The sequence below is a fragment of the Theropithecus gelada genome, chromosome 20 (genome assembly GCF_003255815.1).
Source record: "Theropithecus gelada isolate Dixy chromosome 20, Tgel_1.0, whole genome shotgun sequence".
Classification (NCBI taxonomy): Eukaryota; Metazoa; Chordata; class Mammalia; order Primates; family Cercopithecidae; genus Theropithecus; species Theropithecus gelada.
In genome coordinates this window covers 73,725,101-73,738,877 of record NC_037688.1, presented here as the reverse complement: position 1 = coordinate 73,738,877, position 13,777 = coordinate 73,725,101, and the positions used below count along the sequence as shown (strand labels likewise).

Below are 13,777 nucleotides of genomic sequence, written 5' to 3'. Positions count from 1 at the left end.
CTATCTGAACCATGCTGGCTTTCCTTAGGCAGACACCTTATCACTTCATCTCTGCTTCCCCTCCAAACCCCTAGGGCCTGAAGCAGTGATTACCAGCAAGGATGTCCTAAGCTGAGCTTGGGGAAGTTCCTTCTAAGAAGTTATTACATGAAAATGGTTGGCTTTCCATATTCTAAACCATCCTGGTCAAGGAGGTCTAAGGGTTGCTATCCCCTAGAATAGCAAAGGAAAATTCCCACTCACAGGCTCTGTCTAAACAGCAGTGCTGTCCCACCAAACACAGAAGCCAGGAGCTACATGTTGCGACCGAGCACTTGAAACATGGCTGTTGTGACAGAGGAACTGGTATTATTATCTTATTCAATTTAATTTTATTTAAATAGCCACATGTACTTATTGAGCACATGAAATATGGCCATGGAGACCAAAAAATCAAATATTTATGTATTTAATTTAATCAACCACGTGTGGCTAGTGGCTGCCACAGTGGACAGCCAAGGTCTAGAAATAATTTTATCACTCAGAGCCTTGGTTTCTAGGCTTGTAGAGTAGGGGCCACAATAGACACTTTCTGCTCTAAAAAAAAATATGGGACCCAGTGCTCCCTGGTAAACACTCAAGATTAAAACAATATTTTAAAAAAAATAAAAGCTCTTTTAACAAGTATAGGACTTAATGTCATCAAAACAGAATTAGATTTTAAATAACAGCTTCTGATTTCCAAATGAAACACTGATCATTAACAGTAAATGCAGATGTGTGGTGCTAACGTGTTATTCCTCTCTCCAGACCCCTTACCCATAGGCAATTAACCCCAACTTGAGAACACTGAAGACTTTGATCACTTGGGCTGGGACAGAGCTTTCAGCAGCACATTTCCCACAGAACTGGGCACTGACAGAGACAACAGTCTCAGTTACCACCCCAGCCCTGCCTGCCATGAACATGGCACTGCTAAGTGTCCAAGATTCAGAAGCTATGTGCCCGGGTGCCCTGCATTCTGAAGCTCAACCAGTCACCTGGAGGGCCACGTCCTACTGGCGAGGGACCCAAGGGTCACCTGGCTTACATGCATGTCTTCCCCAGGCACTGACCAGCACATGACAGTGGTCTGAGCGGGCACTCAGTGTCATTTGTTTCTGTGCACACCGTCACTCCTGAGGCCAGAACTTGGATCTCCTGTCTTACTTTTCCCAAGAGAACCACATGTACAATTAGTGACCAGTAAGCATTCAAGCTAATATTTGTGCACAGACTAAAAAAACTGATCTGATGCAACGTCCAAAGAATTCACAGCTCTCGTGCATTGTGTGAGCAGCAGGCACGTGCAGAAATCTAAGATCAAAAAGCCACGTTTCTTTCTGCTTTCTTCAATCAGTGACTTAACAGGCAAGACTTAAAGTCAAACCAAGTAAGGATTTCTGTATTTAAAACTGTAGTCTTGCCACTGTTTTTTTGACTGCTACAGTCACTTTACAAACTAAATAGTTTCCAAAGTTGCCTATGAAGATGTACATAATATATATACGTGTGTGTGTGTGTATATATATATATATACATATTTAATCTTTAAAATCTACTGTCAGGGAAAGAGGCTCACATGGAAAATACTCAAAATACGCCACAGAAACAATAAATACCACACAGCTAACTACAAGTTAATGAAACAAGGAGACTGGCCTCTTAAGTCACCTAATTTCTTTCAACCTCTGCTCAGTAAAGGAATCCTGAGCCTCTAGTAGCCCTGACCCAGTTTTCCTCCCACCTTGTGAAAGCTGCCGTCTTAAAGAAACTAGGTGATTTAGGCAACAGGAAGGACACCACCCCAGCTGGCCAGGGCTTCAAGAGAACACAGCCTGGGGAGCAGGGGGCTCACCCACCTGGGTCTGAGCCAGCCAGGTTCATGTGATGAGCTCTGCGGGCTTGGAGAGAGCGCCTGGATATCCTATTTGCTCATCTGTAAATGCAGAGGGTTTGTGCGCATGAGGATGACTGAGGACCTGAACCCATGAGGCTATACTTAAGTCTAAAATGCTGTAATATCTAATTCTGCACATCTAGAGACCTGGGTATGCTGAGATGCTGTGCACCTGCACCCTGAGCCCTGGGAGACAAGACTCAGGCCTTTTCACATTTAAATCTCTCCATACACTCAGAGACACATACAGCCCAGGATGGTTTGCTTTAGGAATGATTCATTCAGCTCAAGATCTCATTAAAACTTGTTACTGAACACCTGATTCACAAAGGAAGAACTCTACCAACGTGCATTATTTTGCTTCATGTCTTTTTATGCCACCAAATGCCACCTGCAGTGGATCAGTGGCCCTGGCCTATTCAGGCAGTGGGTTACTTTCTATATTCAAAGCATGTGGTGAACCACACCACAACCTTCAGACTGGGAAGCCCAACTGCAGTTCATGACTTCTGGGTGATGAGGTAGGAAAATGAATGAAAGCAGTAGAGTGTTTAAATCAAAAAGTAGACCCCCATCTATACAAAAAAGAAAAAAAACCTGGCCGTGGGTGGAGTGCCTGTAGTCCCAGTCACTAGGGAGGCTGAGGTGGGAGGACTGCCTGAGCCCCAGGAGTTTGAGGCTACAGTTAACGGTGATCGCACTACTGCACTCCAGCCTGGGCAAGAAGGAGACCCTGTCTCCAAAAAAATAGTAATGATTAACATTTAATTATTAAAAATCAGTAACCGCTACTTTATGACCAACAGTGCATACTGGTTAAGGTGAAGCCAGACCACATGGGTTCCAATCCCAGCTCTGCCACTTGCTCTGGGTGAACCAGGTAAGTTGACACACCTTGTTCTTTCACAGCTCTGAAGGTCGGAAGTCTGAAATGGGTCTCACTGGGCTAAAACCAAGGTGCTGGCCAGGGCTCAATCCTTCTGGAGGCTCTGGGGGAAATGTTTCCCTGCCGCTTCCAGGTCCTAGAGCCGCCCCATTCCTGGGCTCTCCCTTGCCCCTGTCTTCTCAGGTCCCCTCACTCTGGCGCTGATGACTGTGAGTACACCAGGCCCACCTGTGGCACACCGGCCCATCTCCTCACTAGGGATCCTGAATTCAATCACGTCTGCAAAATTCCATCTGCAGGTTTCAGCAATTAGGACATGGGCACCTTTGGGGGACGGGGGCATCATTCTGCCAGCCACAAACCCTAAACCTCCAGTCAGAGTCTGGCAGTTCCCAAACTCACCCTGCTATTCCTAAACCCCTCCTGCCTGCGACCACACTCGCCTCCTTTTTTTGGGTTTTGTTTTAAGCTGGAGTCTCACTCTTGTCATCCAGGCTAGAGTACAGTGGCAACAATCTTGGCTCACCGCAACCTCCATTTCCTGGGTTCAAGTGATTCTCCTGCCTCAGCCCCCCAAGTAGCTGGGATTACAGGCATGTGCCACCATGCCAGGCTATTTTTTGTATTTTTAGTAGAGACGAGGTTTCACCATGTTGGTCAGGCTGGTCTTGAACCCTTGACCTGGTAATCTGCCTGCCTCGGCCTCCCTAAGTGCTGGGATTACAGGCGTGAGCCACGACACCTGGCCTCACCTCCTCTTTTCACACTCAGCTGTGTCGCCTTCTTTGTGAGGCCTCACCCGAGGCTCCCCCTCCCCGCGGTAAGCCAGTCCTGTCTCTCCTATACCACCACAGCTGCTTTGCCGAAGCCCTCCCCTGCACACGTGTTCAGGGTACCTTCACTTTCTGAGGCAGTCCCATCGGGGACAGAGCTGGGACCATAACCCAGCAGCCAGCCCAGTTCCTGCCAGTCAGGAGACGTATGATGAACGAAAGCCTACACCAGCCTCTGTGGACACCACACGACACCAAGGCCACCCCTTCTGCCACTAAGTGAAGTCTGAGCTACGATCCAAGGGGAAACCAAGACAGTAAGAAACGGGGCTTGGGGAGAAGACAGGTGCCCCACGCAGTGCCACTCAAAGCAGAGGCTTTGAACAGGTGCCCCTGGGAACCTAAAGGAAATGGAGATTGAGTCTTAGATGGCTTTTTAAGAAATCTGACTGCTGCAACATCCAAACATGTGTTCAGTGGGCTTGCTCATCTCTCTAAACAGAGCATGAGGCAGCTTGGGTGTTCTCAAACTCATCACATGAGGCGTGACTGCATTCAGGTCACAGGCAATCGGACCACATTACAGCCTGTGAGATTTTAGGATTACCCTGTTAACCATAACTCAAAGTCAAATCCAGAATCTATTTTTTGCAATGGAAGACAATTTAGCTATAAGTTTATAGGATACATTCTTGAAGTTTTCTACAGAGATGAAGACTTGCCAAAAAGTTTACTAAATATGAAAGTATGTATTCACTTGAAGTTTTCGTAGTTTAATAACAGTAATTGTGGGCCGTGTGGGGTGGCTCACGTCCGTAACCCCAGCACTTTGGGAGGCCGAGGCAGATGGATCACAAGGTCAGAAGATCGAGACCATCCTGGCTAACACGGTGAAACCCCGTCTCTACTAAAAATACAAAAAAAGCTAGCCGGGCGTGGTGGCGGGCGCCTGTAGTCCCAGCTACTCGGGAGGCTGCGGCAGGAGAAAGGCATGAACCCAGGAGGCGGAGGTTGCAGTGAGCTGAGATCGTGCCACTGTACTCCAGCCTGACAAACAGAGCGAGACTCCGTCTCAAAAAATAATAAAATAAAAAAACAGTAACAGCAACTGCTGTTTCACACATTTTGCTCAGCTACCACAGGGTGAATGACAGTGATGTGGGGACCAGTCACTCTACTTATCACCTATACCCACTTTCTATGAATCTGCAGTTTCTGCAATTCTTTTATTTCTTCCCACGTATGCTTGTTCTAACAATAACTGCTGAAACGTAGTTTTACATTTGTTGTATTTAATAAACTGGAGTTTCTCTTTCTGTATGGCTGTTTTTCCACTTCTTAAATAATCTGTTTGCCTTTCATTTCTACATGATGGACAGTATTGGGGCCAGTCAGTGTCTCGCCTCAGGCTAGAGTGCAGTGATGCAATCATAGCTCACTGTGGCCTTGACCTCCAAGGCTCAAGTGATCCTCCCACCTCGAGTGCTGGGATGCCAGGCATGAGCCACCACGCCCAGGTTCACAAGCATGTTTTAAAATAGCAATTGCATGGCCAGGCGCAGTGGCTCACACCTGTAATCCCAGCACTTTGGGAGGCCAAGGCAGGCAGATCACGAGGTCAGGCCTGGCCAACATGGGGAAACCCTGTCTCTTACTAAAATACAAAAAATTAGCGGGGCATGGTGGGAGCGCCTGTAGTCCCAGCTACTCGGGAGGCTGAGGCAGGGGAATCACTTAAACCTGCGAGGAGGAGGTTGCAGTGAGCCGAGATTGTGCCACTGCAGTCCAGCCTGGCAACAGAGCGAGATTCCTTCTCAAAAAAAAAAAAAATAGCTGGGTGCAGTGGCTCACGCCTGTAATCCCAGCACTTTTGGAGGCCAAAGTGGGCAGATCATGAGGTCAGGAGATCGAGACCATCCTGGCTATCACAGTGAAACCCTCTCTCTTCAGTAGAGAGATTTATTTTCACTAGAGAGATTTATTATTCGTATTTATTTTCAGTCAATACAAAAAAGTTAGCTGGGCGTGGCGCGGCGCGCCTGTAGTAGTCCCAGCTGCTCGGGAGGCTGAGGCAGGAGAATGGTGTGAAACCGGGAGGCGGAGCTTGCAGTGAGGAGAGATTGTACCACTGCACTCCAGCCTGGGCGACAGAGTGAGACTCCGCCTCAAAAACAAAAAACAAAAAAATACATATATATAGCAATTGCACAGGATCAATTAAGAGTCATGAAATATAATTTATTCCCCAAAGTCTTATTGATGAAATGTACTTGCAACTTGAGGTCAATGGCTTACAGCTTTTTTAAGGGGCTGCGGAGTAGAAAGGTTTGCTCAGCCTACACATTCACAGCAATGCCACACAGTGTCCCTTGGAAACACTCCCCTCAACTTCTTCTGAAGTACTGTGAATGGGGTGGTAAGAGAGACAGCCAGAAGTTAGATTACCACCCAGACACCTGCAGCCACACCCTGGGATGGGACGACGTTCCACAATACAGGCCACCCTATCAAACTCACACAGCACACTTTCCCAACCAGATGCCAGTTTAACAACTTATTGCAAGAGCTGGAGGTTAGTACATAACACAGGACCCTGCCCTCCCAGTATCGGGATGTCAGGAAACCTTCGTTACTGGCATGCAATCAAAACAGAGGGGCCTGATTTTTTAATCTTCTATGGTAGGCAGGAAAATCACATGACTTGTTCTGGTTTCACAAGGGAGTCTCCTTCTAAATAGCTTTTAGATTCTCAACGACCCAAAGAGAATGAACACCTTGAGAATGTGCCACAACGCTTGTTCCCAGGTTTCAAACATTCATGAAGTTAAAGCTCCTGGCAGGTAACATGGGCTCCTTCCAAGGAAACATGGGCATCTCTGCGACTATGAACAGCTGCGACCTCACAATAGTGTCTCCACCCCTTAAGGGGTACTAAGAACTGAATTCGGGTCAGGTGCGGCGGCTCGCGCCTCTAATCCCAGCACTTTGGGAGGCCGAGGCGGGCGTATTGCCTGAGCTCAGGAGGTCAAGACTATCTGGGCAACATGTTGAAACCCCATCTCTACTAAAATACAAAAATCAGCCGGACATGGTAGCGTGTGCCTGTAGTCCCAGCTACTCGGGAGGGTGAGGCAGCAGAATGGCTTAAACCCTGGGGTCAGAGGTTACAGTCAGCCGAGATCGTGCCACTGCACTCCAGCCTGGGCAACAAAGTGAGACTTCATTTAAAAAAAAAAAAAAGATTTTGCTTTACACAGCCACAGGCATAGGATAGTAAGAGCCCAGCCCTCGGCAGGCAGTGCCCCATTACCCACCAGGACTCCCAGCACAGCCTCAGACATGCCCAGCCCTTCTGGGCAGCACAACACAGACAAGTCGACGCTACTTCTCAGGGTGCCTTCTCCCAGACGCCCCTCTTCCCATCCCATGCTGGGTTCTTGCCAGCCTCTGTCTCAGGGGTGCCATCACTGAATTCTGGAAGCATCCCTGCTCTGGCTCAGGTTGGTGTATTTCCCCATACAAGAAACGTACTAATTACTGTTTCCAACTTCCAAATAAAAAGTTAAAATTACCAACCCTCAGAAGTAGATCTGCTTCTCTTCAAAAATTTCAACACATCTGACTTCTCATTAGCCGAGGCATGTGTTAACTTACTAGAAAAATGGCATAACTGACTTTCTTGCCTACGCATGACACTTAAAACCCTGCTTCCTCCAACTTTCTTAAGTCCAAATTACTTCAGAACAAGCAATTTCTAAAGCAGGTGACATTTAACATCTAACTCTGTCATGGTACATGGCAAGAAATATGTTGTTACAACTCTTGTTCTCCAGGGTAAAACTTCTTTGCCTTGGAAATCAAGCAGGATATCCACGCTATTTGTTACTCATGCAAAAAACCATAAACAGGCAGGGTGAGGTGGCTCACACCTATAATCCCAGTGCTTTGAGAGGTTCAGGTAGGAGGATCGCTTGAGGCCAGGAAGTCCAGATCAGTTTGAACATTGTGAGACCCTATCTCTACAAAACTTAAAATAAAAAAAAAAAACAATTAGCCAGATGTGGTCACCCCAACCCTGTGGTCCCAGCTACTTGGAAGGCTGAGGTGGGAGGATCACCTGAGTCCGGAATTTTAAGGCTGCAGTGAGCTATGATCATCCACCGCACTACAGCCAGAGCAACCCTGTCGCTTAAAGAAAAACAAAAAACAAAAAAAAAAAATTTAAAAACACAAAAACGGTAACAAAAATAGACTTTACAAAATACCCGAAAGACGGTGGCTCAAGCCTGTAATCCCAGCACTTTGGGAGGCCGAGACGGGCGGATCACGAGGTCAGGAGATCGAGACCATCCTGGTGAACATGGTGAAACCCCGTCTCTACTAAAAAATACAAAAAACTAGCCGGGCGAGGTGGCGGCGCCTGTAGTCCCAGCTACTCGGGAGGCTGAGGCAGGAGAATGGCGTGAACCCGGGAGGCGGAGCTTGCAGTGAGCTGAGATCCGGCCACTGCAACTCCAGCCCGGGAGACAGAGCGAGACTCCGTCTCAAAAAAAAAAAAAAAAAAAACAAAATACCCGAAAGAAATTTTCAGTTATTTATGAAAGTCTAGCAATGTCTTTGTCTGGAAAACGGGCTTTTACTTCCAAAAGGATCAAAAACACACCATTACGTTAACGTTAAAAGCAATAAAACTGAACGATCACCTATCAAAGCAATACCGTTTTATGGCTTCAGCGTCTCTTTCTGAGAGCCACTTGCTAGCCAGCCATCTCCTGCACTACTGTTTATTCTCAGAGTACACTGAAAAACTGTTTCCTGAATGAGCATCTCCCACAAATAAATTTAACAAAAAAGGAAACTAAGACGGTCACCTTCAGAGCAAACAAGCCAACAGTGTGGAAGAGGCACCCGAACGCCCATCCCACCAGCACAGTAGCAGGTGAGGCAAAAAGTGTACAGGTCTTATGCAAGCCAAGGGGCAGAGGCGACCTTTAGGCTTAGGGGAAAGGTGGCCCCTGGGTGGGATTTTGAACCTCTTTCCTAGGGTATCTGTCCTGTTTGTGCCCACACAAGTGCATGTGTGCTGGGAGTCAGTAGCACCAAGGAGGCTGGGGCCATCCTGAGACCCTGGCTGTGCGACTTCCTGCAGGGAAGGCCGGACACCGAGTCCTTTTCAGCAGGGCAGTGACAGACAGAAGTCCTGTGGGCAGCAGCTTTCATAGCGTGTGGGGTCGGGCAGGCTGGAAGCACGCCCAAGAGGGAGGCTACCGCCACAGTTACAGCATGAGGCAGCAAGGGCCTGCTTTCAGGGGATGTCTGAAAAAGTCAAACGGGCCTGGCAACAGGATGTGGGATAGAGACGGCAGAGTTCAAGGCCGACTCCCAACCTCTGGACACTCAGGGACCTGGTTTCCTGCCACTAACTAGTGCTCCACTTCCCCACACTCGTAGGGAGTTCTAGCACTCACGCAAGAATCATCAGAAGGCCACCAGGCTGACGAAACTTAAGCATCAGTGGCAAATGGCACCAAATCCACTCGACTTTTACCATACAGTGAATCGTTCTCAAAATATTACACCTGTAATATTAAAACCCCTATTCAGGCACATCAAGCCCAAGATTTCACGAATAGCATTGCTTAGGCAGAGGCCGGATGGTTTCTTCCTAATCCACATCGGCTATGGTTACTGCGGGCCCTTTCTGCATAGCACCCATCTTCAACGGCCCCACCTGTGGTGTGTGCCCCACTTTAGTTCTAACCTAAGTATCACGTCTTCTTGGCTGCGAAAGCCCTACCATCAAGGCAACACCATGCGCTGAACATCTCCTACGCTCCAAATTCCATGCCAGGCACTTTACATGTGCCTGGCGATTCCAGTCTCACAACAACCTTGATGGGCATGAGTGACCCCCTTTAAGTGATAGAGAAACTGAGGAACCAAGAGCTTAAGCAATGCGCATTAGGTACCACAGCAATCAAATGGCAAAACCCAGATTCAAACCCAGGCATGGCTCTAAATCTAGACTGCCTTAGCCACCACAGTCTGTCCTACCATGAATTTTAACTTAATGACCTCTTTCTCCTTTTCCAAAACACTAATTCAAAAAAAAAAAGGATACCTTCTTCCTACATTTGCTGGTATCGATCATTTGATTGTAGAGAAAAAATTATAATGAGGATATCAGCAGCCTGAAAGAATCAGGAGAGCTGGAGCCTGGGGAATCACTTTGAATCATTAAAACCTGACATGCTCACATCAGAGTGAGATGCTAGGTTTGGCCTAATTTCTTCTCTACTGGGTTCTCTGAGCTGATGTTCATCTTGTAACTTTGCAAAGAATTATCTTAGCAACATAAGTCAACATAAGGAAAATCGACACCCTTGAAATATTTGATTTTTGTCTTGTTACAGTGCTATTTGAAAGAATCTTCTATTAGTTAAAATAAATTAGAACAGCACAAGTTTATCTGGCTGGGTGTGTTCAAGAGAAGTCACTTTCTACTCCCAAACATGCTTCAGCAGAAAAGTAACTGCACAAGTTTGGAAGAGACCCACCACCACCCCTGTAACAAAAAACACAGAAGCCTATGATCAATTCTTTTCAGAAGCTGCAGCTGACCCATTAATTTGCTCCTAATAGCAGCAGTCTAAGTGTCATACAAAAGTCTAACATCTATCCCATTCTTCTCAGAGCCGACACTGAAAGAGAGACTGCTCACTCGGGCAGAAGAACCACACCACGGAAAAAACAGTTTGTATGCAGAAACAAGGCCTCCGGAAAATTTCCTGTTGATTCAACAGCGTCTACAGGGACCATTCGGACCATTCGATGACCATCGAGTATTCAGAGGGCAGAGACCCATGCAAGTCACTCCTTCAGCCCCTAGACCTCCATGGCCATCAAAGTTAGCAAATAATAATACACTGCCAAGCAACCTTATTCGCAGCCAGACCTAATCATACCACCACCTCCCCAGCTCTATCTGCCTTCCAACTAGAAACGTGCAACTGGCTGCTTCAGGCCTCACAGGCAGTGTGTGGTTGCAACCCCAGCAAACTGCATCAGGCCCCTCACCTCTTCCCTCTCCGCACTTTACCCTTCATCACTTTCCTAACTGCTCAGGGCATTTTAAAAATAACTATTCCAGAGCACTGCTGTTTTCCAGTGAATATCCAAGGGCTGTGGCAGAGTTCACTCAAAAGCAAACGCGACCCCAAGAATGTGAGGCCGGAGACCAAACTCACACTGACCTATATTGATAGAGAAAAACCAACCAACCGAACCAGTCTCCCAGGCTCCTTCGAAACCACTCTGCCCAGGAGGCACAGGCAGGATGCTCCAGGTTTACAAAGCCTTCCCTTCCTCAAGCTGTTCAGACCCTGACAGTTTCCAGCTGCTGGTTCTTTAGGCACCGGGGCAGACACTAAACAGGTGCAAGTCTCTAGCTCTGACCGGGACCCCACTCACAGCCTGGTCCATGAAGCCAACCAGAGTCCGCTAAATTCCACCCTTCTGGCTTTTTAACAGAAGTGTTCTCTCACTCTTTCGGGTCCTAAGTCACATTCCATCAATCGTAAGGCTGCATTTCAGGATTGGGAAGGCTGAAATAGATGGCGTAAGACACAAGTAGCTTTTTCAACCACACACCAGTGGGTACTCACAGGGCACTATTATTTGTCCACAGCCTCATGTGCTCCCGACAAGACAAGGGACCTTCTCGATAATGAAATGGAAACAGACGCCCAGTCAGAAGAAAGGAGTTTCTTAACTTTATGCAATCAGCATTAGTAACTAAAACCACTGCCACCCAATTTGAGATTCTGGTAAATTTACAGATTAACTGTTCTTGGGGTTACCTTTCCAATACAAACTGTAATATGAAAATAAAGCTTCATTTTATGAGAAAAGAAAGTAGCCTTGAAAACATGCATGGAGACTGCTGAATTTCTAAAACTTCAACACCCTCTAGCCTTCTAAAGGTAAAGACCAGCCAGGCGCGGTGGCTCACGCCTGTAATTTCAGCAGTTTGGGAGGACGAGGAGGGCAGATCGCCTCAGGTCAGGAGTTCGAGACCAGCCTGACCAACATGGAGAAACCCCGTCTCTAACAAAAATACAAAAGTAGCCAGGCGTGGTGGCACATGCCTGTAATCCCAGCTACTTGGGAAGCTTAGGCAGGAAAATCGCTTGAACCCGGGAGACGGAGGTTGCAGTGAGCTGAGTGCACTACTGCACTCCAGCCTGGGCAGCAAGAGCAAAACTCTGTCTCACAAGAAAAAAAAAAAAGCAAAGACCTTGAAATTTGTGGACCTGGTCATTTTCCCAAAGATACAGGTCTGTAACACACAGGCTCTACAGTAATGTCTCTGTTTATTAATTCTCACTGGTGTCCAAAGACACCTGGAAAGCAGCAGGACAATGTCATGGGAAATCCATATGCTCGTGTTATTGGATATTCGTCTTCATCGGGTACCATTTGAAAAGGAAACTGAAAAGCAACCTTTTTTATGTTTTGGATGGGCTGCAAAATACAGCACAAAAGGAATACACAAAATTCTCTCAGCAATGTACATCTTTTCAGTTATTCGGTTTAATCACACATACCAGGCGCTCTGCAAAGTTGCTGCTTTGCTGGGGCCAAGTGAAACAGATAACCCAGTGCTTGGCGTGGACTACGCTCTTCTGTTCCCCATTACTGCCACTGATAAATACCACTGGGGAGTGCCTAGTGCAGAATCCCAGCCACTTTGCCATTTGCAACCTGGCCAGCCATTTTTTCAGTGACCATCCAATTACTGGCAGTAAGTCATACAGAGGGGAACACCAGTCACGCTTAAGTGTTCCCACCAACCGGTGTGCAGCGCCCCACACTTGGAGCCACCGCACAGGACTAAACACTGCTTTTCCTGAGCTCCCCTGGAGCTTCATTCATTGACGCAACCCAAGATCCCTTGCTAAAAGTAAAACTAGAATAAAGCATTCCACGCCCTTCTCATTCAGGTGGCCTCCATTTGACTCCCGACAGCCTGAACCCGTCACGTAGGTAAGAAAACTTTTTAAAGACCATTCGGACTTTGCTTTGTTTCAGTGGAATGGGCCAGGAGAAAAAGTGCCTTCCAATGACCAACTCCGTAAATCCAACACCCTTCTCTTTACAGTGTTCTTTACATCCAACCTTTATAACCAAGACTCTATACCTCAAACTACAGTGCCCTGGAAAATTACTGCCACATCGGCAGAAAACCGAGTTACCGTTCGAGTCAGGTTTGATTCTGATGCAGGCAGCCATGTGCGGCGGGGCTTTCGCACGGCTGCAAGCGCACACCTGGCCGGATGCTGGCTGCACCACACACTGCCAGGTACCAAACTCCCAGAAAAACAGGTGGATTCGGAAACCAACAGCGCCCGGATCAGAACTCTGGGCCAGTCCAAAGCCTGACAACATCTGCGTTCCTTGCAGGTGTTTTAGAATGTAAGCCCGACGCTAGGCAGTGCTGTTAGAAAGTGATTTGGAGGAGCGCTTCCGAGCCACGGCGCGCCCTCGGGGGAGCGGACCAGAGCAGGTGCGGGCGAGCCCCGCGCCCGGGGAGATCAGGAGTTCCCCAGCCAGACCAGATCCAACCGGACGCCCCAGAACCGGGACGGTCCCCGGAGCCCGCCTCCCAACCTGGGTGAGAAAACACCTCCGTCCCTCCGCGGCCGGAGCGTTCGAATTTTACAACTCCGGGCGCTTTGTGCCGGGGAGGCCCGGCGGACGTGGGGTCGGGACAATGCACGGGGCCGGGGCCCCGGCGGCCGCCCGTCACCCGCGGACCCGGCATGACTTTGCAGCCTCGCCGGGCCGGGGCCGGGAGGCCAGGCCGAGGCCCGGCGGCCGCCCGGGGCCTGGTTAAAGATGGCGAGCCCCTCGCGTGGCTCCCGCGGCTCCCCCGGCCACAATGAAAGGCGCCCCCCGGCCCCGCCGCGGCCGGCCCGCAGGTCTCACCTTCCATCTCCATGTCCTCGGGCTCGCTCAACTGCTGCTCGCCCGCTTTCTGCTGCTGCTGCTGCTGCTGGTGGTTCATGTCGGCCGCGGCCTGGGCCTCGCCTGCGGCCGGGGGCCGGGGCTGCGAGCCCGGCTGGCGGGCGGCGGCGAGCCGGGGCGGCGGCGGCGGCGGCGGCGGCGGGGCGGCCTCCTCCTCCTCCTCCCGCGCGTCGT

General features: G+C 48.8%; 1 protein-coding gene and 1 long non-coding RNA gene across 4 annotated transcripts in view; one reads left to right on the top strand and one right to left on the bottom strand.

Annotated features, from left to right (window-relative positions):
- Positions 1-13,771, bottom strand: part of USP7 (ubiquitin specific peptidase 7) — a 72,802-nt gene extending 59,031 nt beyond the window's left edge. The window contains exon 1 of one of the 3 annotated variants that reach the window (XM_025370177.1): positions 13,565-13,771. In XM_025370177.1, the coding sequence (XP_025225962.1) occupies positions 13,565-13,643 (79 nt within the window). In that variant the 5' untranslated portion in view covers positions 13,644-13,771. Of the gene's footprint in view, positions 1-6,351; positions 6,425-13,564 lie in introns of those variants that run through there. The other 2 variants (XM_025370176.1, XM_025370179.1) reach the window with 2 other exon arrangements.
- The window catches only part of LOC112614055, a 5,373-nt gene continuing 4,658 nt past the window's right edge, over positions 13,063-13,777 (top strand). The window contains exon 1 of the long non-coding RNA XR_003117036.1: positions 13,063-13,250. This is a non-coding gene — a long non-coding RNA (uncharacterized LOC112614055). The remainder of the gene's footprint in view (positions 13,251-13,777) is intronic.